Source organism: Elaeis guineensis, chromosome 8, assembly GCF_000442705.2.
Source record: "Elaeis guineensis isolate ETL-2024a chromosome 8, EG11, whole genome shotgun sequence".
Lineage (NCBI taxonomy): Eukaryota > Viridiplantae > Streptophyta > Magnoliopsida > Arecales > Arecaceae > Elaeis > Elaeis guineensis.
The window spans coordinates 137428638-137455486 of record NC_026000.2 but is presented as its reverse complement, the minus strand read 5'-3'; the positions used below and the strand labels follow the sequence as shown (position 1 = coordinate 137455486).

The following is a 26849-nucleotide window of genomic DNA, read 5'->3' as shown; positions in this document are numbered from 1 at the left end:
CATCGGTGGTCGATGATTTTTAAAAAAAAAATAATTTAATTATAAATTTATCATCAATTCAACGTTGAAATAATTTGATTTTAAAATATTACCGCATCAACCATGTACATGAGCATCTCAATAGGTGATATTTGAATAGTTTATTTTTAATTTAACGATAAAAATATATAAATAATAAAAAAATTAAAATATCTTTTGAACGTGATAGTAAAATTCTTATTTGGTACTTTCCATTTTTTTTTTTTCATTCCAATAATCTTGAACACCACAAATTTTTCATGGTTTGGTTAAAATTTTTTTACTAAAGTAGGATCGGTTGATTTAATGTTATCACAGTGAATTGGTTTGCGGCAAGTTGTGAATTATTCTTATCTTTCCTGCTTATTTATAAAGTTGATTGCTAGTTGCCTAGTATAAGGGAGAATATTATTAATTTTATATTAATTTTGAGTTAATTTTTTAAATTTATATAAGATTTTTTTTTTTTTTTCCTATAAATATTTTTTGAAAATAAAATTATGAGTTTCCGTGAACAGCGGTCAGAGATCAAAGCGGATATCGTTCCATCCGAGCCTACAATACTGGCACTGGAACAAGAGCCAATGTACCTTTGATGGGCTATGATGCACCTTCCGCGGGACCGCAATCTTCTTTGCTGGATAACATTAATGTGAATTGCTAAAGGCGACCCCTTCTCCAAGCTTTGTTTCTCTTTTCCTTCTCTCCTTGCTCAGTCGCCTCCTCCTGTGTGTCCTCTCTCTCTCCAATCTCCATCCAGGTTTGCTCTCTCCTTCCCCTCCTTCTCTTCATTCTTCGAATCCAGCTTGCCATCTCCGGGCTCGTTCTTTCTTTCTTTTCTTTTTTGTTTTTCTGTCCTGTAGAACAGTTCGTCGGGGCCCTCGAGGCTACAGAATTTGATTTTTGTAGCGATCGACGGCGATAACTTAAATCTCTGGCCATTTTCTGTCTGATTGTCTGATTCTCATCGATTCTTTTTTTTTTTTTTTCATCCTGGGATTTCTTTGGCTCCAAGAATCATGTTACGATGACCGTTCAACAGGTCTTTCCCTAATATTTCCGTCATTTTCTACCTTTGTGATTAAATTTTCGATATTTTCCACCAATATTAGCCTCCAAGATTCCATCTTTTTTTTTAACCTTTCCTCTTTGTTCCTTTTTCGTGTATTTGTTCTACAATTGCCTTCTTGAGTGTCGGAAGAGCATATTTATGCGATTTCATGTTGTTCTTCTCTGGTTCCGTGATTTCGTTTCTTTTCTGAACTTTATTCGTTCTACTGTATTGTGTTCTAAGTGATCTTGAAAATTTTGGCTGATACAATCACCAGACCACCATTTTCTTCATATTTCTCAATTCTATGTCTTTATTTCTGTTCCATGATTTCTTCTGTCCCAAGTTTTTTTTTTTTTTTGGGTCTTCTTATGCAATTATCTTTTTCACCTCCTGATAATAGAATCTGACTATGGGTCACAAAATTTCCTTATATCACCAACTATTTATGCTAATCTTTTTTAAGCCCCACGATCTATTTGGCTCCACTCTAAAGTTGATACCTTTTCTTGTTTTGCTGCTGCAGTGATCTTTGAAAATGTCTCGCCGGTATGATAGCAGAACCACAATCTTCTCCCCTGAGGGGCGGTTGTACCAGGTTGAGTATGCAATGGAGGCTATCGGCAATGCCGGCTCCGCCATTGGCATCCTCGCTACCGACGGTGCTGTCCTCCTTGGCGAGAAGAAGGTGACCTCGAAGCTCCTCCAGACTTCCAAGTCCACTGAGAAGATGTACAAGATCGATGACCACCTTGCTTGTGCCGTTGCCGGCATCATGTCTGATGCCAACATCCTCATCAACACTGCCCGTATCCAGGCCCAGCGCTACACTTTTGCATACCAGGAGCCCATGCCTGTTGAGCAGCTTGTCCAGTCCCTCTGCGACACCAAGCAGGGTTACACTCAGTTTGGTGGCCTTCGTCCCTTTGGTGTTTCATTCCTCTTTGCTGGCTGGGACAAGAACTTTGGTTTCCAGCTTTACATGAGCGATCCTAGCGGGAATTATGGTGGCTGGAAGGCAGCAGCAATTGGTGCTAATAACCAGGCGGCGCAGTCGATGCTGAAACAGGATTACAAGGAGGACATCACTCGAGAAGAGGCAGTTGCGCTTGCTCTCAAAGTGCTGAGCAAGACGATGGACAGCACAAGCCTTACTGCCGAAAAGCTTGAGCTTGCAGAGATCTTCTTGTCGCCATCAGGAGAGGTGAAGTATCAGGTTTGCTCACCTGAGGCACTTAGTAAGCTGCTGGTGAAGACTGGGGTTGCACAGCCTGCTGCAGATTCCTCTTGAGTTTGGGTTTTAGAACTGATAATGGCATAGTCTGTGGTATGTTGAATTAGTTTTACAGTGTTAAGCATGCAAGAACTTAGTTACCGTTTTTGGAGCCAATCGTTCTCTGTTACATTACAATACTCTTGTTGGATGTAGTGTTCGACCATTTCCATTGAGTTATTTGACTAATGATGTTGCTATTGTGAAAATTCATGATTTTTTGTTTTCTTGGTCAGTTCATTTGCTATAGATTTGTATATCCAAGTGTCAATATGAAGCATTCTTTTTAATTTTTATGTATGTATTTGGCCATAGATGTGACGATCTTTGCTTTCTTTGACTGAAGAGATGGATCATTTGGTCAAGCTGCCGACATTATAGTTTAACATGAGTGGTCTGCTTTGAACTTTGAAGCATGAAGTAAGGGTGTATGTGTAAACTCAATGACATTGATGCAATTTGTTTGTAGCATCTCTTTTTCAGATTTTGAAGGGTATCGACCATTTCATCAAAATTGTCGATTGAAATTACAAAGGCATAAAGTTATACATTTGAAACAAGGAATAAAGACATGGAAATTATCAGCGATGATATCGCACAGTAGTAAGCAGTAAAAATTAGATGCTCCACATGTAAGTGTAGAATTGTATAGACTTTCTAACATATAGCTGTGTGCAAGATGGAGTTCGAGTCTAGATTCAACAAGTAGGCTATCAATCTGTCTCTTATGCATATATAATAAACTTTAACCAGTATTTTTCAGGAATAATGATGGTATACACTTTGACAACAATTTTTTCTTCATGATTTTGGATTGTTTGCCTTGACCATTTATTCTTTGTCATGACCTTCGCTACAATCATTGTTGGACCTCATGAGTTTGGTCACTGTATTTTGGCTGATAATCTTGTAGTTTGTTGATGGGGCAAGAGCATAGGAGCTGGGTTAATATTAATGAGGAAAGGCTAACAGACCCTCTGATCATACTCAACCATAAAGCACTTGCAAGTCGCAATTGTAAGTTTGCATACAGATGTTCATGTATGGTGTTTGGAAGAAATCCTTTTCTACTTCCTTGCCCATTTAGGTATATTCAGGATAGACAACGTGACATAACTTTGTTTCCTAGAAGCTCTCCTATTTTGTCTGGATGAGTTTCCAGCAATTGTTACTCACAGCCACCTGTGCCATCCTGACTCAGTTAATATGACTGTAGCACAAATTTTTCTTGAAGCACAAATCTTAGAGTACTTTTCATGATTTTAGTTCCCTTTTTTATTCATGTTCCAATCTGTTGATTTGCATTTGGTGCAAGCTAGCAAAGACTAGGGTCAAGCTGAGCAGTGATACATATCCTAGTAGTTAATAGAAGCCACTTATAAGTATTAAACTATAACTTTGAAAACGGCCCTTGGCCGATCAATGATCAGCATTTTTATTTTATTCTTTAAGTTATATTCAGATAGCTTTATTTATGTTTTCATTAGTTCGTAGTTCTGAGCATAGCACCATAGTTATTGCACCCTTCCCCAAGAAGGTAGTATCCAATACGAAATTTCTTGAAGATGAAGACGGGGAACCCATTACCATCCATCCTTTCCAATTCAGATACCAGTGGCTCGCCTGCACATTGATCTAGCCCAACCAGCAATTGTTCTCCTTTCCATCCCATCCTGAGTGGAAAAAGAAGAGGACCAAAAGTATCAAGGATAGATTCACAATTTTTGTTTTCTATTAAAGACATGGACATAACAATATTGCATCAAAAATGAATAATGCAAAGGGAAGACCTGACACAAAATATTGTGCTCTAATTAGCAATTAAAGTTTTCCTTGCATTAAAATTCCTGCCTTTAATCAGCTCTTAAGCTTTTATGAGCTAAGGCAATCTCCTCGTTTGCCGGTTTGCTTTGATTGTTCAAATATGCCTTAAGATGCACAGGCCTGCTCATGCTGAGAAATAACCAAGGTTTATGCAACAAAGTGACAAAGATGATACACTAACACTACTTGCAAATGCGCGGATGTACCAGGCTGGTAGGCCTTTTTGTTGCCTTGCCGTTTTAAGAGATACGCTTGTACCTTTGTGACCATGGACCATATTTTTCTGCAATATCTGGGTGGTTCTAAATTACAGAAAGCATATCTTATTTTCCAAAATTTCTTGGGGAAGTATGGAATGACTACAATTATTCTGATTGGGAAAGCTGTCTGTTATATGCATGTTGGCATTTTGATGAGGCAGAATCCTTGTTGCTTGAAGCCTTGAAAAAGTGATATTTATCCTTCTTATTGTTTCTTAGTACTATTGTTTTAAAGACACAGAAATTCACCTATTTCTCAGAAATTTGGAAAATAATTCTCTATGGCATTTAACCTACAGAACTTAAAGGCTGATGTTTGATTTGTATGGGATACAAAGAATACAAAAACTTGCACTAACCTTATTGTTTGCTCTGCACCTACCCAAATCTTTGTTATGTTACCTTGTGTGGGTGATTGTATTGTTTGGCCGCTTAGGCAATCGTCATTGTCTAAATTGGGGGTTGATTTTTAATTATAATGGAAGTACCACCTGAAACATTCCAGTTTTGGGGTAGTAAACTGGAAGAGTGATCAGCAGTGCTTACTGTGGCAGGATGTTAACTCTCTTTTTTTCAGTACCAAGTTGTTGGCTGTTCTTGTCCATTGACCATCGTGATTAGAGTGAGCCCCCTTCCTTTTGTTCTGTAATGAAGAAGAAGTGATACTGCCATGATGAAATTTAGAAGTGTATGGCAGTTGATTGTTATTTTAACTACCAGTGATTTCTTGCCTTTGTGCTGTTGCAGCCAGTTGAAGCTGTCATGTCCTAACCGGCATCCTTTGCTGAAGGAAGCTTTGACAAGAGTTCTCCTGGCCGTTGCATGATGGACCTTTTATTTTTCTTTTCCTTTTTTGTTTTTTTGTTGTTTTTTGAGATGGGGATTTAGTTTATGCTATCTTCTTCCTCATAGATTTTCGAGTTTACCATTCAAATATGTATACCCAGGTTTAGAACTATATGGTAATAATCTTCTGACTTCAGTCTGCCATATCGGGATCTAGCAGTAAGTGACCGGTTTTGCAAAAAATATTCTGACAAAAGTTGACAAGAAAACTGCTTTCAGTTTCTACACGAGGATGGTTGGTGCCTGAACAAATCTATTTGATTTAGATTACATTGCTGTAGGCTGAGGCACCGAGGGCTCCTGCTTCCTGTTTAGCTTCATTTGTTTTCACTCTCTAGCTTGCAATTCTAGTTTTTGTTCTTGGATATAAACATCATGATTTGAATGACCTAGGTATTTTAGATGTTTTGATGGATATGACTATGCAACTATCTCTACAATTATTACTGTAAACTGGGGACAAAACCATCTTCATCTCTCTTACTTCTTATTACAATGCAAATGACTTCGAGCCTTCCTCTGTGCTTCTTCAGCATTTGTTTCTAAGAGTCTTTAAGTTATCCATCTGAAATGGTGTTGGTGTGGCAACTCTTTCATGCCTCCTAAGTGGATTACACAATCTTCTCTTGCCACATCGTAAGTTGGATCTTCCACATTTTCCATCCTATTATTAACCAAAATTTCCGCATATCAATTAATCTCTAAGCACAACCACAACTGTTAGTTTTAGCAGAAAAGCCAAAAGTATATGCGCCTTTATTAGATGGGGATAATAATTATCGATCTTTTGGTCGTAGATATGCATGATTCTTCTTATATGAATTGCATACGGTCATTTTAATTTTTATATATAGCATGAAAACCTCGGACTTTTATTATATAGGACTAGCCTTCAAAGCCTTTACATGATGCATGCATGAAAAATCGTGTTCAGAAATCAATTAATTCGAGGGAATTTTGATTAGTAGCAGGATGAAAATTGTGAATGATCCATCTCGTGTAATTTTCCATTGTTTTCATATTTTACTTTCCATCAATTTTTTTATGCAAATACACTATTCTTTTAGCACATACTCCTATGATTTATCTTTTTTAACTATTTCCCATGTGACCTCATGATTGACCATTTATATAATGGTCTCTTGTTATGGATTTACAATCTAAACGTTAAGCCATTTGGTGTGGGACAGGCAGCCTCTCCTATAATCTCGTGACCCTCTCATCATAGATTGTCTTGCCCTGATATCCCGTTGTAAGATATCCATGTGCTCATAGATTCATAGATCTTATCCTATTCAAGGTCCATGCAGCGCTTGCCTGTCTGGACTACCCGACGTTTGATGAATAAGGAGGGGTGTAATCGATTTGAGCCGAATCGAATGGTTGGAAGCTCAAGTTTTATTTGATTCAAAATTTTGAATTCAAAATTTGGTTCGACATTGATTGAATTTTAATATTCTAATTCGAATTCGATTCGATGAAAAATAGATAAAATTTAATATTGATTTAAATATCAATCAAATCATAGTTGAGATTGAGTTCGAGTTCGAAATTAAATTTTAATCTATAATAATATATATATTATAATAAAAATAATATTATTAAAAATATATATAAATTTGAGTAGTTATATAAACTTTCGAATGTGTATTCTGTCACTCGAGTTTGATTTAAAAAAAAAAAAATAGACACTTGGGCCTTAGCATAAAGGAGAACCGCAGGCCAACAGGAGTACAATTGCTAGAAAGTTTCTCATTGAGGAATTGGATTGCAGACGAGGATTTTTTTTTTTTTAAATCCAAGTAGAGTTTGAGTGAATTTGACTACGGAGCGGCCGTACTAGCCAGCTTCGGCTTCACTGGATAACGAACAGAGGCCGGTTCCAGTTATCGCATAAAATTTTTACGCGGATCGATAAAAATATCGTTGCAGGCGAGCATGGCCATCAACCCCCAGTTTCATTAGCCCTTAGGGGATTGCTACGTTGCAGTTGATTATTGGTGCATTACTGGCGGGTTTAAAGGTGGGTCTGGTTTCGGTAAGGCATCTCCTCACCGCCACGACAGCGTTGGTAACCGGGAGAGTACCGGAGCGGGGAGGTTTAGCTCTCCTAATTTTATATCAACTAGAATTCTTGTTTAACAGGGGTTCTCTTGCGTCTCACCGACCCCTATTTAACGCCGAGCGAACCCGCGGCCTCTTTATTCTCTTTCGCTCTCTCGTCCTCTCCCTCCTTCCCCTCTTTTTGGGTCAGGTGATCATCTCTTCCTTTTGTTTTTCGTAACTTTGCCTTCCTTTTGAATAGATTCTTGTTTGGTAATTCTTGATCGATTGAGAGAAATCGGACTGGTTTCGCCTTTGGCTTTGCTTTTGGGGTTCGAGTTCGTCTGGGATCTTTTGTTAATCCGAAGAAATTGTTCATGGAGAGGGTGTTTTGGTCTCGATTTGGTTTTTAGGTTTTTTCCCCCTTCTCCTTGGCCTGGCCGTTCTATTTTGCTGCCTGCGGGCGGTGGCATTGATTGTGTCTTGTGCATTAGGGTTAGATCAGGGTTGGGATTTGGGAAAATTCTTGGGTGGAATTTGGGTTATATGTATGTGGGGGTCGATCGGATTCTAGTTGGGGGAGTTCGTCATGTAGATCGTTGTTCTTGGCGTTATAGATGTGACGGGATCAGTCTCGATTGATTTTGCTCACGATTTATTTTATAGGTAGGAAAGTAATTGTTATTTGGAGCGATTGATGGAGTTTTTTTTGTTCTCGACTACATTAAATGTTGATGATTGCCTTTTATTGATATCTCTCTCTGTGCCTCTCCCTTCCTGGATTTTTTATGTATCTGCTGGTTGATTTAAAATGTGTATCTTTTTACAGGGGAAGTGCTTGTGACACACATGTGATCGATGATGACTATACCAATAAATAACTCATCTGCTCCCTCGTTACGGGAGCGTGTACAAAGTCTTTACAATAAGGTAAGACCTTGGTTTTCCATCTTTTCCTTGTCATAGTTGATTTGGTTCTTCATATGATTGGCAGGGTTATCAATATTTATTAGTTTTGTGATGGACGAGTGTTTCTGATTTATCATTAGCGGTCTTTACCTTTCAACCTACTAATTTTATTAAGAATTATTCTTTTTTGGGTGTGGGTTGTATTGAACTGTAACGTGGTTGTTCTTTTCAATTTACAGCAGCCAGTAGCTGCTTATTGGACAATTTACTTTCTTGTAATGCCACTTCACAATCTTTGCACTCTGTTTTTGCGCTCTTTTTAGGATAAAATATTGATACAAACGTCTCATTGAACCAAAGATTTACTTGAGAGAATATTAATGTCAATGTTTTTCTCAGGTGTAATTTTTAAAATGGGTCTTTAGATTTGGGAAAAATAACAATCTTATCAGTTTTGAATAGATGCACCAAATTTTTCTTGGAATTAAATTCAGAAATCTGATCTTATTTTATACCGGGTTATAATTCTAGAACAATGTTATCACTTTTCTGTTGTTGATCTGAACTTCTAGTTGAATTTGGATGTCTGATTCCAGTGTGTGGAAAAAAGCATAACTGAAGAGGATATATGGTGGAAAAAAAGAGAGGAGAATGAAGGAAAAAGTTAAAAGCAAAAGAAAAAAAAGATGGAAGGAATAGTAGAATGGAAACTATAACTGAAAAAGCAAGTTCAAGAAAATGTACATATGCAACAGTGTAAATGGAAGAATGAATTGGGATGTGACATGATGCTTAGGAGATATTGTATAAATGTATGCTTGATACAGTGTGATGCGAGTAGGTGGATGAACGCTAGCATTGGTAGGTGCCATGACACACAACAAGCTGTGCTGGTTTGCTTGCAGCCTTGTTGTTACCTTGTATCAGGGTACAGTAACAAGCTATGCTTGTTACCTTGTTGCCTAGTCCATTAATTAAAGCTTAATATAGTGCACTGAATTCCATTGAATAAATCAAAATTTGGATTTAGACTATTATGAGATCGACCTCTCTTCATCTAGGAACCTAGAGATCGATTAGCTAGTAGAGGTATAATCCTTTATGATCTTAAGCATCCAAATTGATTAGCGGAGGCTCTGCCCATATTGAGTTTCTCTTTAGTGCAAGGGACTATTCCCAGTGATTCACTACATCTTTTACAATTAAACCTTTTTTTTTTGAGTAATGTGGTGAAAAAATCTTTGGCTAGTGATATTTTTATCTTCCAATGATGTGAGGAGATTGATGTACATGGTGCAAAATCTCTTTGGTTGTCTGCTTGCCAATTGAACAAGTGGTTGATGTAGAATAGAAATTAAAATTTTTGAATTTCGTGGTGGACAGAGCCATTGGGAATTCTAATCTTAACCCAATAATCTAATTCGAAAAGTGCAAAGCTGACCATGCTTTTTTTTTTTTTAAAAAAAAAACGATGATAGAGAAGAAGCTTAAGCAGACTTAATCTTATCATATAACTTGGGGCAGTGGTCTTGTGTTCCAGATCAGCAAATTCTCAGCTGAGGGAGCTGTCATTGGTGAGGCATCATCTTTGCTGTCATTCATCAGAGTTGGTACCATTATGTAGGGTTCTGGAAATGTGATAATCTATCAGCAATTTGGGAGTTTGTCATGTGGTGGTAGACTGGTTTTAATGCTAAATGTGCCATACTGTCTCTGCTTCAATTAATCACCAAGCTCAGAAGCTTAGTCTTGGTCAATAATAATAAATTGATCAATGGTAATAAAAGTTTGCTGGCCAGGCATGCAAAATTAGATAATGCGGACATGTTAAACCTAGAATTTGCACACAAACAAGATATGTCCTATGGTTGCAAGTATTTGTTTGTTTTCTTTCATTGCTGGTTAATTTTTGTCAACTTGTTGTTCATGATCACTATATCACTTAGAATTAGTTCATGATGCAGTATTTGATTTTTGAATCTTGGGTGTTTTCATGTTAGGCCTTCGCCTTTACTTCTTTTCCATGAAGTGTAATGAATTAATTTTGTTGGCTCGGTGGTTCTAAAATATGGGGAGAAGTTTGATTTTGGCAATTCCTCTCATCTTGAAATTTTGTCAAATTCTATGTGTGATAACCTATTTTAGGTGTGAAATGGTTAATAATTGTTTCAATAAGTTGTTCCATAATTTCCATTAAAGGACTATCGGAGAGTTCACATTGTTCTATGTTTATGAGACATTTGGCACCGGATGATCCATTCAAGATTAAGCGTGATGTGGATGGAGGTGATAAGATCACAGCATTTGGTTGCACCATAATGATTCTATGTGGTAGTGATTTTAAATTATCTCCACTCAAATCATCCCCCAATCCGGTGATGGATATTTGTTCTTGAGGTTGGGAATCCAAGATCACCCTCGGACAGTGATCTTGGGCTGAAATTTGAGGACAAAAATATCTTTTAGTTTAGTGAAAAATTGATATATCAATATGCCGTTAATATATTATATTAATATTATCTAACATTATATTATATTGATATTATATATTTTATTTATGATATATATTACATTATAATATATTATTAATCATATTACTGTCATATTATGATTCAGTGATAATTTTAAATTAGAGTAGAAATATCTTGTTGCATTTTATATTTATATAATAAAAGTATTTAATATATTACTTCTATTTGCCTTATTCTTCTAATCAAAATAAATATTGCTATTAATAAATGATATATTATAAGTATAAATAAAAATATTAATTCTATAATGACAATTAATATATTTTTATAAGATTAATAATTTATTGGACTAATACATATATTGTTGTATCTTACAAAAAAATATTTTTGTAGAATATATTAATTATTAACATATTAATAAATATATTTAATATTTTATTATAATATATTTTATATGATTGTGTTTTATTATACTATATTTTACGTGATTAATAAATATATTTTTATGGAATATATCATGGGTAGTTTTGGTATCATATGGTCAGTGATCTTGGATTCTTATGGAATACCAAACAGGTTATTTGTAAATATTTAGAGATCTTTAATCGCTAAACCATGATATCCAAATGTAGTGATCTTAAAGCACCGGGGATCAGATCACCACATAATTCACATCATCGATGATCTTAGATCACCGTGGTGATCCCATTTGGGTCACCAAACACCACCTTAATGTCTGAAGTCATAATATTTATTAAGTGTCATGAAGGCACTTTTTTGAGTGAAAATACAGATTCAAGTGGTACAAGAGATCTTGGAGAATCTTGCCCATTGATTTTGGATTAAGCATATGAATTAGGATGTTGTTCAGTAATGTCATTATGTAATTTTGCCTCATGGTTTCTTTAACTCTTCTTTGGATCTAGTGGCTTTAGAGAACTCTGGCAACTAGACACACTCCCTAATCTGTTCTTTTTAGACATCTTTCTTTGTGGCATGCTCTCTCTTACCATTGTTGTCATGTTGAAGAAGTTCTGCAGACTTGATTGTTGAAGTGTTTTCTCAGAACTTGGTGCAGTGGTTTTAGAGGGGCACATCGTCTATCTGGAGAAGTACCTGTGCTTGGATTTATAGTTCTGTCTGTCTGATGCATATTCATCTTGCCTGGCTATGCTACATGCTGCAGCAAGCTGCCTGTTACCTCATATTGAGTGTTTCATTGTGAAGTGGTGGATATGGATTCCTGCCTTCTTGCTTGGCCCCTAGATGGAACCTCTCTTGTTTTCTATGATATTGTTCTTGTAGCAATTTTTTTTCTCTTCTACCAAATCACAAAATTAGGAATCTTTGTTGCATTGTTGCATGGAGATATGATTTTGGTTTTGAATGTATGTTTAATGATGAATTTAAAACGTTAAAGAATAGATAAGCACTCAAACAAGTGGAAATATTATATGCAGTGGAAATAATAATTTAGACAGTTCATATGGGATGTTAGGACAATAACTTTGTGTATATTTTCTAGCTATCCTTTTTCTCGTCAGTTTTGATAATTTTATGTCAGTTCAAAGTATTCATTCTTTACATTACAAATATTTTTAAATATTCATATTTTATGAATTATTATTTTTAGTGTCTAAAATGCCACTGTGTTTGAAGTTATGTATAAGAATCTGTTTGTGGACTTGAAAGCTGGCAACACCTCTCATATGACAACATGGTCTCAGTCAACATCTTTCAGTGCCTTATGAATGTTTTACCAGTATTGTATCAGTGTTGCACACCTGTATCATTTAAAACATTTCCGAAATTTTACAGTACCTGAAATTCTTTTATTACTACTGCTATTAGTATGCTGCTCTGACATTCATTGAAGCTGTGATCTAGATTCTTAATGTTTAGGTGTGACTAAATATACTAATTGGAAATTTGATTTTTCTATTGCTTTTTTCTTCGATACTAGTCAATTCTCTCTTTGGAGTTAGATCTTTATCTGTGCATATCTGATGCTTCCTACCTGTTGTGGTTGTGTAGAATACCTATGATTTCACATTAGTGCATTTGCAAACTACACTTGCACTGCTCATAGGAAAGATAAGGCGAAAAATATTTCTTAACTGTCCTTTGATGATGGATCCTTGTGTTTCGTATGCAATATCAAAATTTCTGATTTCTTTTTGTCACAGAATATTGAATTGGAGAATCGATTGAGGAAGTCAGCAAAGTTGAAAGCTCCTTCAGATCTCAATGCATGGCTTCAAATGCGTGAAAACTGTGAGGCCATAATTCTTCAAGATCATGAATTCTCTGAAAAGCATGAGATAGAGCATGTTTTATGGCAATTACACCACAGGAGGATTGAGGAGTTCCGAGCACACATTAATAATGCAGCATTGAGAGGTGGAGTAAGCACATTGCAAGGTGGGAAGAGTCCTCCTCATCCTGATCGAATAAAAAAAATCTGTGCTATTTTTAAAGGTTTTCTTTCAGAAGCAACTGGATTTTATCATGATTTAATGCTTAAAATCAGAGCAAAATATGGCTTGCCTATGGATTGTTTTTCTGAGGCTCCTGAATACCAAATTACACTGTCAAAGGATGAAAAGAAATCTTTTGAAATGAAGAAAGGGCTGATCTCTTGTCACCGCTGTTTAATATATTTGGGTGATCTTGCTCGTTACAAGGGATTGTATGGAGAAGGGGACTCTGTCAGTCGAGATTATGCAGCAGCTTCTGGTTACTACATGCAGGCTGCTTCTCTTTGGCCTTCAAGTGGCAATCCACATCATCAGGTGGGTATTAATTATTTTCTTGATTTTATATATGATTCATGTATAGTTTGTGTATATCATTCAAAGCATGTCTTGAATATGGTTCTGACTATATTCTTTTGTGCTCAAATGTCAGCTTGCACTACTTGCATCATATTCTGTTGATGATTTGCTGGCACTCTATTGGTATTTTCGGAGCTTGGCAGCGATTAGTCCTTTCTTAACGGCCAGGGACAATTTGATTATTGCATTTGAAAAGGTATTGATACCTCTATCTAACTGCCAAGCAATGATTTTTTTTTTTTCAATTTCAATTATTATTATTGTTATTAATTGTTTTTGAGAATGTCTGCCCTCTGTGAACATTATATTGTGATTGGAGATTAAGAAGGGGTGGAAAGGGAGCTTCTCCTTAAGCTAATTCTTTTATGCTTCTTATCCTGTGCTTTAATGCTTTAAAACATCATGGGTTTGTATACCCATTTTTGACATTTTAAATATGAAGCTAACGGTTAAATACTTGGTCTATTTATTTAACAAAATCCATAGTGTGTTGTGCTTTTAGGCCTGCTGTGAAGTGGAAACTAGGTTTTCACTTCAGGCCTGCCTTCAATACACCATGGGCTTTGAGATTTGTGTTGGCCATCACTTGTTAAGCATATGTTGAAAAGTAACTATTTCATGCTGTGTGAATGTCAAAGTCTGTGGTGTATTGCGAACAGGCTTGGAATGGAGATTCAGTTTCCACCTTGCAGTGTATCTAAACTGCAGCCATAGTGTGCGTGTGCAGAACATGAGCTTCTGATTGTAGTGCTGCTTTCTGAAAATGCTCAGTCATGGATACTTAGGTGAAAATTTTTGGGTAATGCTGAGAGTGGTTGCAAAGTGTAATGGTGCAAAGTTTTGGCATGCCATGTATTGTTACTGCTGATCTGGATAGGACATGGATATCTTTATCATTTGATCTTGGCATATTATTAATTTTTTGCACCGTCCAGTAACCTATAACAAGATAGCTATCTCATTGTTTCTATTAGTCTACATACAGAATTGATAATCTGCTTTTTGTGTTTGTGTTTCTCTTGTTGACCTTCTCATTTAGACTTGCTTAGTCATTTGTTGAACTCAGTTGATGTTGGCAACAATTTCTTGCAGAACCGCCAAAATTACTCCCAGCTTCCTGGTAATTCCAGACTTTCTTCTGCTAGGGCGTTGCCTAGTCGAGTGACTGGGAAAGGAAGAGGACGAGGAGATTTCAGGCCTTTGGCAAAGGAGACAAAAGTAGAACATGCTCTTGCAAAAGAACTAGAACTTAGTACCCCAGAGGTTCTTAAATCTTTTTCCACCCGATTTGTTCGACTTAATGGCATCCTTTTCACAAGGACAAGGTATTTTTATTCATGATTCACTTCAACATTGAATTCAGAAATGTTGAAACAATTTTCTCTGATTATTTTCATCAAATTTTGTTAACACTATTTTTATCACTTGTTTAAACACTTATCTGGTGCAATTAACAGCTTGGAAACTTTTGGAGAAGTATTTGCTCTGGTCATCAGGGATCTTCTCGAGCTTCTTTCTTCTGGACCTGAGGAGCACCTAAATTTTGGTCAAGATGCTGCGGAAAATGGACAGGTCATCGTGAGGCTTATTGCCATTGTCATATTCTCAGTTCATAATGCAAAGAGAGATTCTGAAGGCCAATCATATGCTGAAATTTTGCAGCGTAAAGTGTTGCTTGAAAATGCATTTACAGCTGCCTTTGATTTTGTGGGACACATAATAAAAAGATGCACAGAGTTGCTTGATGCTGCATCCAGTTATCTTCTGCCAGCTATTCTGGTTTTCATGGAGTGGCTTGCATGCCATTTAGATATTGCAAATGGCATTGATATTGAAGAAAAACAGGCCACTGCAAGGTCATTCTTTTGGAATCAGTGTGTCTCACTGATGAACAAACTAATGCTGACTGGGCTTGTTGATCGTGATAAGGACAAAACCTGCTTTTTTGAAATGAGCTGGTATGATGATGGGGAAAGAGGTAACAGGCTTGCATTATGGGAGGACTTTGAGTTGAGAGGGTTTTCACCTTTAGCGCCAGCACAACTCATTTTGGACTTTTCAAGGAAGTATGCACTTGAAAATGACGTGAGCAACAAGGAGAAAAGTGCTCGTGTAAAAAGGATTCTTGCAGCAGGTCGGGCTCTTATGAATATTGTTCGAATTGGTCAGCAGGAAATTTATTATGACTCAAAACAGAATAAATTTATGATAGGTACAAAGGCTGCTGCATGTGAAGATTTAGATGTATGTGGGTCAGATGATTTCCAAATAATAAGACCAGTTGGGAATACAGGAATGATGCAATCAAATACAGCTAATCTGCAAGCCAAACAATCTTGGGGGAAGCTATTTGTGGATGGAGAAGAAGAAGATGAAGTAATTGTTTTCAAGCCTATGGCTGCCGAAAAGGACACCAACATGAGTGCTTCAGAGTCAACTGCTTTTGAATATATTCAACCTGTACAAAGTTCCTTCAAAGGTGACCAGACAACTAATGGTGGCTCGCTTTCTGCTGCTTTCAGTAATATTCAGATGTCAGCTTCTCTAAATGGCATTTTGCAACCACCAATAACTGTGTGTGGTGTTTCTCAGCCACCTGCTCAGCATATCACTCAAAGCACTTCAAGGTGGTCTATGTATCATGAATCATCTGTTGGTGGGCTGAAGAGTTTGAATTTTGCTAAAAATGAATTATGCACCAATCCAGATCTGCTAAATGGCCCGAGTAGTTCTGCTACATTCTTTCCATCACTTTCTGCAACTACCAATCTCAGCACTAGCTCCAGCACTATGTTATCTGGTCATATAAGGGCTGGTGAAGCTGTTATACCAGCAGAAGCTGATTCCATAGTGTCTTTAGGAGCAACTTCTAATGGTCTGAATATGAAAGTCTCAGCAGCTCTGCCAGCTCCAAGGAAAAGCCCTGTAAGCCGGCCTGCTAGGCACTTTGGACCGCCACCTGGATTTAGCAAGAACGCTGCTAAGCAACTGGAAGACTCCAATACTAAATTTATTATCAAGGAACGACAGCCTCAGATGGATGACTATAGCTGGCTAGATGGATATGAGACATTATCAACAACTGGCTTGGGGATGGAAAATTCCATCAATCGCGCTGCACATATGTATCCACAAGTCACTGCTAGTAATAGCAACAGTAGAACTGGTGATATTGGCTTTCCTTTTCCTGGAAAACAAACTCGTGCAGCTCAGACTGAGATGACGTATGAGAAGAAGTGGCAAGATTTCCAGCTCTTTGAGCATTTGAAGTTGCACGCAGAACAGCAGCTTCCCCAAGCAAGTCAGCAGTCTGCTCTGCTGCCAGAGCAGTATCAAGCACAATCTTTATGGTCTAGCCGTTTCTTTGTGTAATTCGAAAGGATAAATGGTAATATTCCATTGCATAATTTAATTTCTAAGGAACTATGATATTGGTATTTGGCGTGCAGTTGTGATATCATCTTGTACTTTTTTTTTTTGGTTCTAGTTTTGAGAACAATTAGAAGTTAAACTCATTTTAATCAGACTTGTATTCTAGGCTGTTGAGGATTTGTCGCCGTGGGTTGCCTGTAGCTTGGAGCTTGTCGACTTTGGCTGCTGCTATTGCCACTCTTCCAGTGGTTAGTGGAAGAAAGGTGGCCTTGGGAGTATAGCGGGTGCTTGCTTCTGAAATTGGTAATCATAAAAGCTCTAACAATCTCCCATAATTAGTAAGATTTCTTTTCCTGTAATGCTGATATATCAAAATGTTAGTAATTAATATGGTTACTTATTAAGCACAATATGCTAAAGAGTATGCAAGTTCTTTATAGGCTGCAGAGCTCCTGCACTAAGAGCATATTAACCTGATTTTCTTTACATCATCAATTATATTGACTTGTCAGGATATTGAATTAATGTAAAAAGAAACAGAACCAAGAAGCATGTGCCCTCCATTCGCTAAAGTTGTTCCGATCACCAATTTTCATGTTTCTTGTAAGAAACTACTATCTCTATAGACAAAAGAAAACAAACCAAGCACTTCACCATCTTTTTTCTATCTGTTTATTGTGCCTTATGTTAGGAAGTGCTCATTGCTTTTATTTTACTCTGAAGTTGCTGCTGGTCATCCCTCCACATCTCTGCACTGCAATTCTTTTTTGTGACCCCCTACCTACTACACATCTTGACCATATCAGACCTTGGGTGCTTATTTGCAATTCAAAATTTATGTTCGACATCCTACAGTGGTGAACTGTTCTCAGCAAACATATTAGCATTTTAAATATATAGCAGAACAGTCTGTCTGTTGTCTTTGGGTGCTTTCTTTGAATTTCTACTTGCAGGGTGGTGCAACTTGTTAAGTTGTTAACTTATGATTAATTTGTTCAAGGGTAAAAACTTCAACTATATGCAAATATTGGTAAGACTTGAGTTTTAGACAAGTCTAAAAAAGCAAAGTAAATGCACAAGCAAATGAAAGGATAGCTTTGGTAAAATGTAGAAATATTAGAATTGCAATGTTGGTTGGAGCTAAACAAAGTAGTCCTCTTATATGATAATATCAGGAAAGGACACTTTGTATAAAATTAAAGCTTTTTAGGAATATAAAATGATTATCTGACTTCATTCAGATCCTGGATGGATGCATTTATGATTTGTTAACGATGTAGTCTCTTTTCTCTGCTTGGTTTGCTGTGGTATGTACTAATGTCGCTCAGTAGTTGGCCTCTAATCAAGTTTGCATCCTTCATTGAGGATATCCAGTACCTTTCATCAGCACAGCATTTAAATAGAATAATTACACTGTAAGTTTTAGGTTTATAATGCAATATTAGCAATCTATTTACTCATACATGCCTATTATTGAATGGTAACCATGAGATTGTAAAAGAATCAGAAAAAGAATCTTGTATAGAGAACATGGTGAATATGGTAACCATTGTATATTTTGAGACTATTACTAAACAGCAAGAATACACTCACATGCATTTTAGCCATGGAATGGTTGTTATAAATTGAAACCAGCCATAGTTTCAAATATAGGAATGAAAGATTATAAAAGATATTTTAGATTTATTATATGAAGAAGTATTAAACTTCTACCAAGACCCATATTTAGAGGCTGAAGTCCAATAAGAAGCATTGATTTTGTGGACAAGGAAGGCATCATGTCATGGCATCTTAACCATGGTTTGAAACTACATTGCAAACAGTTTTAGATGACAAGATAATTTAGCTTATTATGAGGAAATGTGGGTATTAGTTGCATCAAAACTAGAATTGAGAGGGATTTATTAGCTCGGTTGTTGATTGACTTTAAGTACTTGACAAGCGTAATTTATTTTTTATTGTTTATGTTGGGTCTTGTGCAATAATCATGTGTGGGAGTCTAGGAAAGTAATGGTGGAGTTGCATGGATGGAGTAAGATGCATGGATCTGGTAGGTTGGTGGTGCGTTGAAGCATTTTCAAAAGAAAAAAAATCTTTCCTTTTTTGTCCACGTGCAGATATCCAAGCTTCTTTATATATATATATATATATATATATATATAAAATGTTTTCCGGTCTTGTTACATCGTTCAAGATCATAGCCACATGAATAAAAAGAAGCAAAATGATGATTTTCATTATCCAGAACCATGTGTTCAAGAAAAGGTAATCCAGTACCAAGGTGAAAGAGCATTGATTTATACATCTGAGCAACAAAGGCCTATGCTCAGAAATACCACGCATCTCATTAGGTGTATGGTGTAAATAGTACAATCTGATTGAACCATTCCTCATTTGAACAATATCACTTATTTGTTTTATCTGATCATGTCCATGTTGTGTAAGATAATTCCCTTTTTTCTCTCATTGGTTACGGACTCCATCAGTATTGACTATGCTCTCTGTCTTTATGCCAGAGTGTGCCAAGCCTTCCAGACATGAAGATCGTTTAGGGTGACTGGTGGGAGATCTTGAAGAGTTACCAATATCCCTGGTTTGTCGCTTGGTTCAGCAATTGTAAGCGTGGATCCTTCTAGCATGAACCTGAGGAACAGCAGTTTGGGTGCTTCGTTGTTCTATGGTACATTCTCTGATTATTCAGATGCTGATCAGAGAATGCTCTCTCTCTTGTTTTGGTAGTGAAAGTGGCTGGTCATTATAGAAGTTAGACTACCCGTCGGACCTGAATGGATGCATGTCGTAGAGGTGCAAAGGAGGCTGATAAGTGATGGCGCCATCCAAATTGGATTGGAATTGAAGTATGATGGAAAGCATGGCTGCACATGCGAGTAAAACAATTTATGTTCGTTTTATTGCTAGCAATAGTCATACTAATAGATGTAGTTTCTTAAGCGCTGAACCTATATGCTCTGGAAGCTAGACCATCAAAGCTTTTCTATTTGCTTCATGTTTCCCCGATTGTCTCGTGGAAGTTTGATAATTGATATACTATCGTTTTACGTACCTAAATGTTTCTTTATGTCCATGTTCAGTTTTATTTTTATTTTGGTAGGTCAACTAGTTTGTAAGGGTTCCTGCCTGTTTTGGCACGAGTTGGCTGTGTTGATATATACGGGGATGTCAACAAGGTGCCCCATTGTTCGGTGCTTGATTTTTTCCGGTTATTATTCTTTTAGCTGATTTGCTGCAATTGGGCAATGAGGGAACACTTGCAAACTGTTGCGAGCCAGGGGAGAGAATCTGCTGCGATAGAGGGGAAAAATGTCCTGAACATGTTCCTTGGTACCCAAGCATGGAGACCATAGCAAGTCATTGGCTTGAGCTTAATAGCAGCGCTTTCCCTGGATGTTCGAGAGCCTTTCGTCTTTGCATTCGGATGACGTGGTGGCCATACAGCTCTCCGTGGTGCAAAGCATGCACCGCAGAAAAACCCAACTTCGGCTGCAACCAGCTTTAAGATACTTTTGGTGTGTGGAAGGATTTTATCAATGGGACAGTGCTAGGATTTCTGTCGAAGGAATGTACATACTGCTCCGGCCAGGACCTTGATTTCTATTGGTCTAGGTAAAGCAGGAAAGATCACCAGATGAGGACTCATCACTGGGAGAAACGTCTCATAAACTGGGAATGGGATGATTGAGTCCTTTTTGGATCGACCAAAAGAGTTAGCTTCCCATCAAAAATAGGACCTAAATCCCTTAAGTAGGGAGAGTCTCAATCTAGAAGGTTGTTAGATTGGACATAGACCACTTTAGCCACCATAAGAAAGGTTGAATGAGATTCAAGAGTGAGACCTGTCGTAATATTGCGATGTCAAATTATGCGTTAAATTTTTAGAGGCCCTATCTTGCTAGTATGATATTCAATTGAGGTATTTTTTTTGAAATTGGATAAGTTTTCAAGTTTTATGATATTATGCTGCCCTATGAAGGCATGATCTATCAAGTAACCATGATCAAATTTCATCATTTGGGTCTTGAAATAGATAGGTTAAAGTAAAATACTTTTTTGGATAAATTAGATTCCTGAATCCTGAGCTAAGTTGAATTTTTTAAATAGTCTTTAAATTATAAAAAGCTAAAGTTTAGTTCTTGTACTTTCTGAACCATTTTAATGTGGTCCTTTATCTGGATTCCGACCACTTTCTCTCATCAAAAATTCCAGTTGACGATAACCGGTGCTTACGTGACGAAAAATGTCTGATGAAGATGGCATGGCATAGATGACATAGCGTACGAGTGATGACATGACATAACGGATGGAAATTTTTATTTTGATGATATGGCATGGATGATTACGAGACATCTGATGTAGAATTTTTTCAAAAGTATCCTATCATCAAATAACATGTCGGCACTTATAGATGATGAGGCATATGCATGATGATGTGGCATCGGTGATAACGTGGCATCTGATGTGAAAATTTTTTGAAATTACCTAATCACAAAGCGACACGTCATCACCCATAGGTGATGTGGCATGGATGGCATGGCACATGCGTGATAACATGGCATGGATGATAACGTGGTATCTGATATAGAATTTTTCTCGAAAGTATCTAATCATCGGGTGACATGTCAACACTCAGAGTGTTGTGGCATAGATGACGTGGTACATATATAATGATGTGGCATGAATGATGACATGACATAAACTAAATTTTTTAAAAATATTCAACCATTGAGTCAAGTGCCACATCAACATCTATATGTTACGTCATCACCTATGCTACATCATTACCCATATACAATAAATAATATTTTTTATCTTTTAAGTTTCATAAATATTTTTATATAATTTTTATATTTAAATTTTTTTAATTAATTTTTTTAATTTTTAAATATAATTTAATTTAATCTTTTCAATACGATAGTAGGAAATACGATGATTCTGAAGCGGGACAAGTCATTGGATTCAAATCCAAAGAGTCGCGACATGGCAACTGCAGCACCGCTGGATGTTGAATCACATGCACATGGTGTCCATCTAAGTGGTGGGGCCGGCGATTGTCTCGGTGGCGGCAGAGGTGCGCGAGGGCAGTTGTGGCGGTGGCAGCATCGAATGTCGAACCATATGGGTGCGGTGTTGGTACCAGCAGCGAGGCCGACTGCCGTGGAGCCTGACGTCAGATCATGTGCATGTGGCGTTCGTTCAAGTAGTGGTGCCGACAGGCATATAGGTGGCGGCAAAGATGCACGAAGGCAGCTTTTGGCGGCGTCTCTGTGGCAAGTGGCATCTGTTTGAGAGGCGGGGAACATTGTGGCGGCATCCGTCCGTGTAGCTGGTCCGGTTGTGGGGTAGAGTCATGCGAAGGCGGCTATGGCACCGCCAGATATCGAAACACATGCACACAACATTCTTCTGAGTGACCATTCCGGCAGAGGCAGAGACATGCGAAGGTAGCTGTGGCAGCTACGGTGCCAGGCGTTGAACCGCATGCATATGGCATCCGTCCAAGCGGCGAGGCCAACTACGATAGAGCCATGGTAAGTTGGCTATAATGGTGGTCGTGACCGTGCGAGCGAGGGCTGCAGTCGGGTGTAGATGGCACGGTGGCATGCGGCATCCGTTTGAGCGATGGAGCCCATTGCGGTGGAGTCGTGTGAGGGTGGCTGCGGCGGTGGTGGCGGTGTTTGTGTGGTGGGTCTGGAAGCGACGGAGTCACACAAAGGCGACATCCGTTTGAGCGGTGGGGCCGGTGGTCATCTCAGCGGCGATAGAGGCACACGAAGGCAGCTGTGGAGGCGGCGGCACATGATGTCGAACTACATGCATGCAGCATTCATCTGGACGGTAGAGCCGCACAGCGGTGGTGTCCGTGCGAGTGATGGGTGCATCCGACATAGCGGAGCGCAGCTTCATGGCATGCAGCATCCGTCCGAGTGGCGGGAACCACTGCGATAGAGTTGGGCGGGGGTGGCTTGCGGCGGCAGCGACGGCAGTTGCGGCAGCTGTGGCTGCATCCGTCCAAGCGTTGGGATCTAGCAGCGGATGGAAGTTTAAATTAATCATCATTTGAAAATCAGGGGATCTAATTAGAGATGTTTTCAACTATGAAGCAATGATCTGATCCTAATTAGGGGATCTATTCTATTCCAACCAGATGCAAACGCCTAAGATTCTTAGTTATATAATCCATGGTTATCTATCTATTCTTTTTCAAGAAGAAATTCAGCAGTGATGGCAAGCTGGCAACAGTAAAATTGAGAATGCCGAACCCGCATATCTTTTTCGTTGTCACTATTGTTGCTGCCAAATCCCAAGTCAAAGATCAGAATAGTCTCGGATGAAAGCTGGATGGTGAACTCTTTGGCCAAGGATTCCTCGGGAGAAGATAAGGAAGAGGGACCTCAGCTGGAGACGAGGTGTTGAGGTAGACCACTCTGGACGCGAGATTTGGACCTACAAGAAGTTTCTAACTAGAATATTTTCGATGGAGGCCCTCTGACGTTCAAGTTAGCTTAGAATTGGAAAACAAAGAGAGAGTGTTTTGAGGTATTGTGTGAACTTACCTGGGATCCATTTTTTTCCCTTATTTATAGAGGAGTAAAAGTCGTGTACGTCGGGGGAACCGGTGATTCACAGAAAGTATGTGTGAATTGTGCTGGAGGAGATTGGGTTTTTGTGTCTTCAATGTGGAGCCAGTCGGCAGTTATCTTTTAGGGTGGAATCTGATCTTGGTGGTAAAATCTTTCTTATTTGACCTTTCCATGATTGTGAGAAAAATTACTCTCCAAAAACAGGCTTGTTGCTGGATTGAGGTGACCTGCCCAATTTGGACCAATGCCTCTAAGTCAGCCAACCCTTACTTGCCTCGATTTTGCCCAAAGACCTCATGTTTGAGGACCCGATTGGCTGAGGCCGAGCTGCTGGTCGACAACAGCTGCTATGTTCACAATAGTAGTTTTTAGATCTTCGAATCTGATATATTTTGAGACCACCTTTGTGTTTGAATCCAATTCTCTGTTTTGAATATTGTTGCCATTTTCAGCTTTTAAATGCATCCAATGACTCGATTCACATCAGAATCATTACCTTTTTTGCCATTATACTATACTAGAAAGGTTAAACCAAATCATACTAAAAAATCATTGGATCTAATTAGAGATTTTTTTAAGTATAAGAACCATTTAAGGATATTTGTGAAAAAAGGATGCAACATATAATTTATAATATATGAATGATAATGTGGCATATAATTTTTGACATGTCACTTGATGATTGGACACTATCGAAAAAAATTCACAGCACATGCCACATCATCACCAATATGCTATGTCACTTATAGTTGCCAACGTATTATTTAGCGATTGGATACTTTCGAAAAAAATTGACATCAGATGCCACATCATCACCCATGCTATGTCACCATGAGTGATGACGTGTTACTCAATGATTGGACTTTTGAAAAATTCCATAATAGATGCCACATCATCCATGCGTGTTGACATATCACTCGATAATTGGACACTTTCAAAAAATTTTATAGTAGATGCCATATCATCACCCATGCTACGTCATCTATGAGTGCTGACATGTCACTTAGTGATTGGATATTTTTAAAAATTTCATATCAGATGTTACATCATTAAAATAAAAATTTTCATCTATTATATCATGTCATCATTTGTATGCCACGTAATCTGTACCATATCATCTTCATTAAATATTTTTTTGCCACATAAGCACTAATTATCGCCAACTGAGATTTTCAATAAAAGAAAGTGGTCGGAATCCGAAAAAAGGACCACATTAAAATGATTCAAAAAGTATAAGGACTAAACTTTAGTTTTTGTAGTTTAGAAAATTTTTTTGAAAATCCGACTTAGTTCAGAGACAAAAAATATAATTTACTTTCTTTTTTTTTTAAAAATAATTTTGCTTGGGTATATCTGTTAATTAGAGAAAAATTAGACGTAGCTCTAGACAAAATCAATGTAGAAGTTAAAATCTATTTGTGAATTTTAGATTTTTTTAATGATTATTTTTACTAATCATATCTATTTAAAAAAAATAATCTCTTTTAATTAGAAGAGATACAGGATAGATCTCAATAGTATAAACAAAGATTTTCTAAACTTAACTTTATTATTCATCAACCCAAGAAAAAGGAACAAAATTCTTCTCTTACTAATTTTTATATTTTATAAATTTTTAAAAAGATTCAAGTTAAACAGGTTGAAATTTTTTTTTTTGCCACAATTGGATCAAGATAATAGTGGCACCATGCCATGTTCACTTACTATGAATCTTGGCAATAAAGATAACGGAGCCATTGTAGGAGTGCATGATTGTTGTCATCACCATCATGGCTATTCTCGACGTGGTTATTGCAATGGAATCCACTGAGAGGGGGGTAATGGGTTTAGGTAGAGTTGTCAACAGGTCGAATCTAGAATCAAAACCCGTGGGTATTTATCCGACAGATCCGGATCTGGTATTAGCATCAAATGTGTTTACCCGAATCCGAACCCGATAAATCATAATATAAACGGATAGGATCTGAATATTTAATATTCAGATCCAATAGACCCGAGATCCGAATAATATAATATAATAATATATATATATATATATATATATTAAAAATATAATACTCATCCCTCTCAGTCTCTTAGTCTCCCTCTTTCCCTCTCAACCTCTCCCTCCCCTCCTCTCCCGCTCCGGACCCTGCTCGCCTTGCATGGTGCGTCTCCTCTCCTCCTAGTGCAAACCATAAACAAAAACATGATCGTTGAGCGATGTTCCTCCCTCCTCCCCAAACCCTAATTCTGAGACTGAGACGCCCGCTTCCCAAAATCCTAACCCAACAACCAAGGATTTCACCCACCATGTCCATCAACCTCCAAACCCACGCTATCGCCGGCAACTTGCTGCACTCCAAGCTCGCCAAACTGACGGGCCCTTGCCCCTTCGATTCTACTCTCGAGACCCTCAAGTCCCTTCTAGCCACCAATGCTGATGAGGGATCATCGTCTGATTTCAAGATCTTGGTCTTCAGAAAGGACTGACCTTTGGCTCGATCCTTGAAGCCCGTGTCGAACACTCCACCAAGATGGCATCTTGAATGGATTCCCTTCTTCAAATTTAAGGATTCGTCGATGGATGGAGGAGATCCTTTCTCTCTCTCTATCTCTCAATCTCCCTCTCTCCCTCTCTCAATCTCCTGCTCTCTCTCTTTGCTGAGATCCCTACGTCAAGATCTGATCTCTCTGACAGTATCGAGCCCTCCCTCCTCTCGGCTTCCTCTCCATCAAAATCCGATCTCCTCTCCACCTCTCCCCCTCCCCCACTGCCTTTCGCAGCTTCGTCGCTCTGTGCCCCATCCCTCTACCTCGCATTGTCTCTACCGTCATCCGAACCGCCTCTCCCTCTCCACCGTTGCCCTCCGCCGAGATCCTAATATGAATTTCGAATCCCAAAACTGGATCCGAACACCCGAGACCAATTAGGATTCCAATTTGGTACTTCAAGACCAAACCCGTCGGATATTCATGTCCGAATCTGATATCAGTAACTAAGACCGGATCCAATTTGGATATCAAGATTCCGATCCGAACCCAACCCGTTGACAAGTCTAGGTTTAAGATTCCAAGTAGGTTAGAGAGAACAGAGGAGGCGAATTAAAGTTGAATATGAGTACTCAAATCCAAATATCAGACATGCTATAGGACAGCCTGGTTGGGTTATAATATTAGGTCAAACCAGACCCAAATACAAGGCTAAATTGGGCGAAGCATTTTTTCGCACAGACACAATATGCTCCCATGAAAGAATACCAATAAACTAAAGCAATTGCTGAATGGCATTTACCTCATATGGGTGGACCTTTCAGTTCTGCAATAAAAAAAGAGATTTTAGGAAAGTTACATGAAAGCTACCAAATAA

The 26849-nt window shown here is 38.0% G+C and overlaps 2 protein-coding genes across 5 annotated transcripts; both read left to right on the top strand.

Annotated features, from left to right (window-relative positions):
- The first annotated feature begins 599 nt into the window (after window positions 1–599).
- On the top strand, window positions 600–5345 carry LOC105049427 (proteasome subunit alpha type-4). 2 transcript variants are annotated; one of them, XM_073242393.1, is made up of 3 exons: window positions 600–778; window positions 1596–2396; window positions 5174–5345. In XM_073242393.1, exon 2 carries the CDS (start codon window positions 1608–1610, stop codon window positions 2358–2360), a length of 753 nt encoding a protein of 250 aa, XP_073098494.1. In that variant the 5' UTR covers window positions 600–778; window positions 1596–1607; the 3' UTR covers window positions 2361–2396; window positions 5174–5345. The 2 variants fall into 2 exon arrangements, with proteins under 2 accessions (XP_073098494.1, XP_010927364.2); XM_010929062.4 differs by lacking the exon at window positions 5174–5345 and having other exon boundaries at window positions 601–778; window positions 1596–2551.
- A 2006-nt stretch (window positions 5346–7351) lies between these two features.
- Window positions 7352–19970, top strand: LOC105049426 (nonsense-mediated mRNA decay factor SMG7). Of its 3 annotated transcripts, none has more exons than XM_073261537.1 (8): window positions 7352–7526; window positions 8145–8245; window positions 12882–13487; window positions 13603–13725; window positions 14622–14854; window positions 14987–16917; window positions 17068–17204; window positions 19418–19970. In XM_073261537.1, exons 2-6 carry the CDS (start codon window positions 8174–8176, stop codon window positions 16899–16901), a joined length of 2949 nt encoding a protein of 982 aa, XP_073117638.1. In that variant the 5' UTR covers window positions 7352–7526; window positions 8145–8173; the 3' UTR covers window positions 16902–16917; window positions 17068–17204; window positions 19418–19970. The 3 variants fall into 3 exon arrangements, with proteins under 3 accessions (XP_073117638.1, XP_073117639.1, XP_073117640.1); XM_073261538.1 differs by lacking the exon at window positions 7352–7526 and adding an exon at window positions 7864–7981; XM_073261539.1 differs by lacking the exons at window positions 7352–7526; window positions 8145–8245 and having other exon boundaries at window positions 12980–13116; window positions 13226–13487.
- The last annotated feature ends 6879 nt before the right edge of the window (window positions 19971–26849 follow it).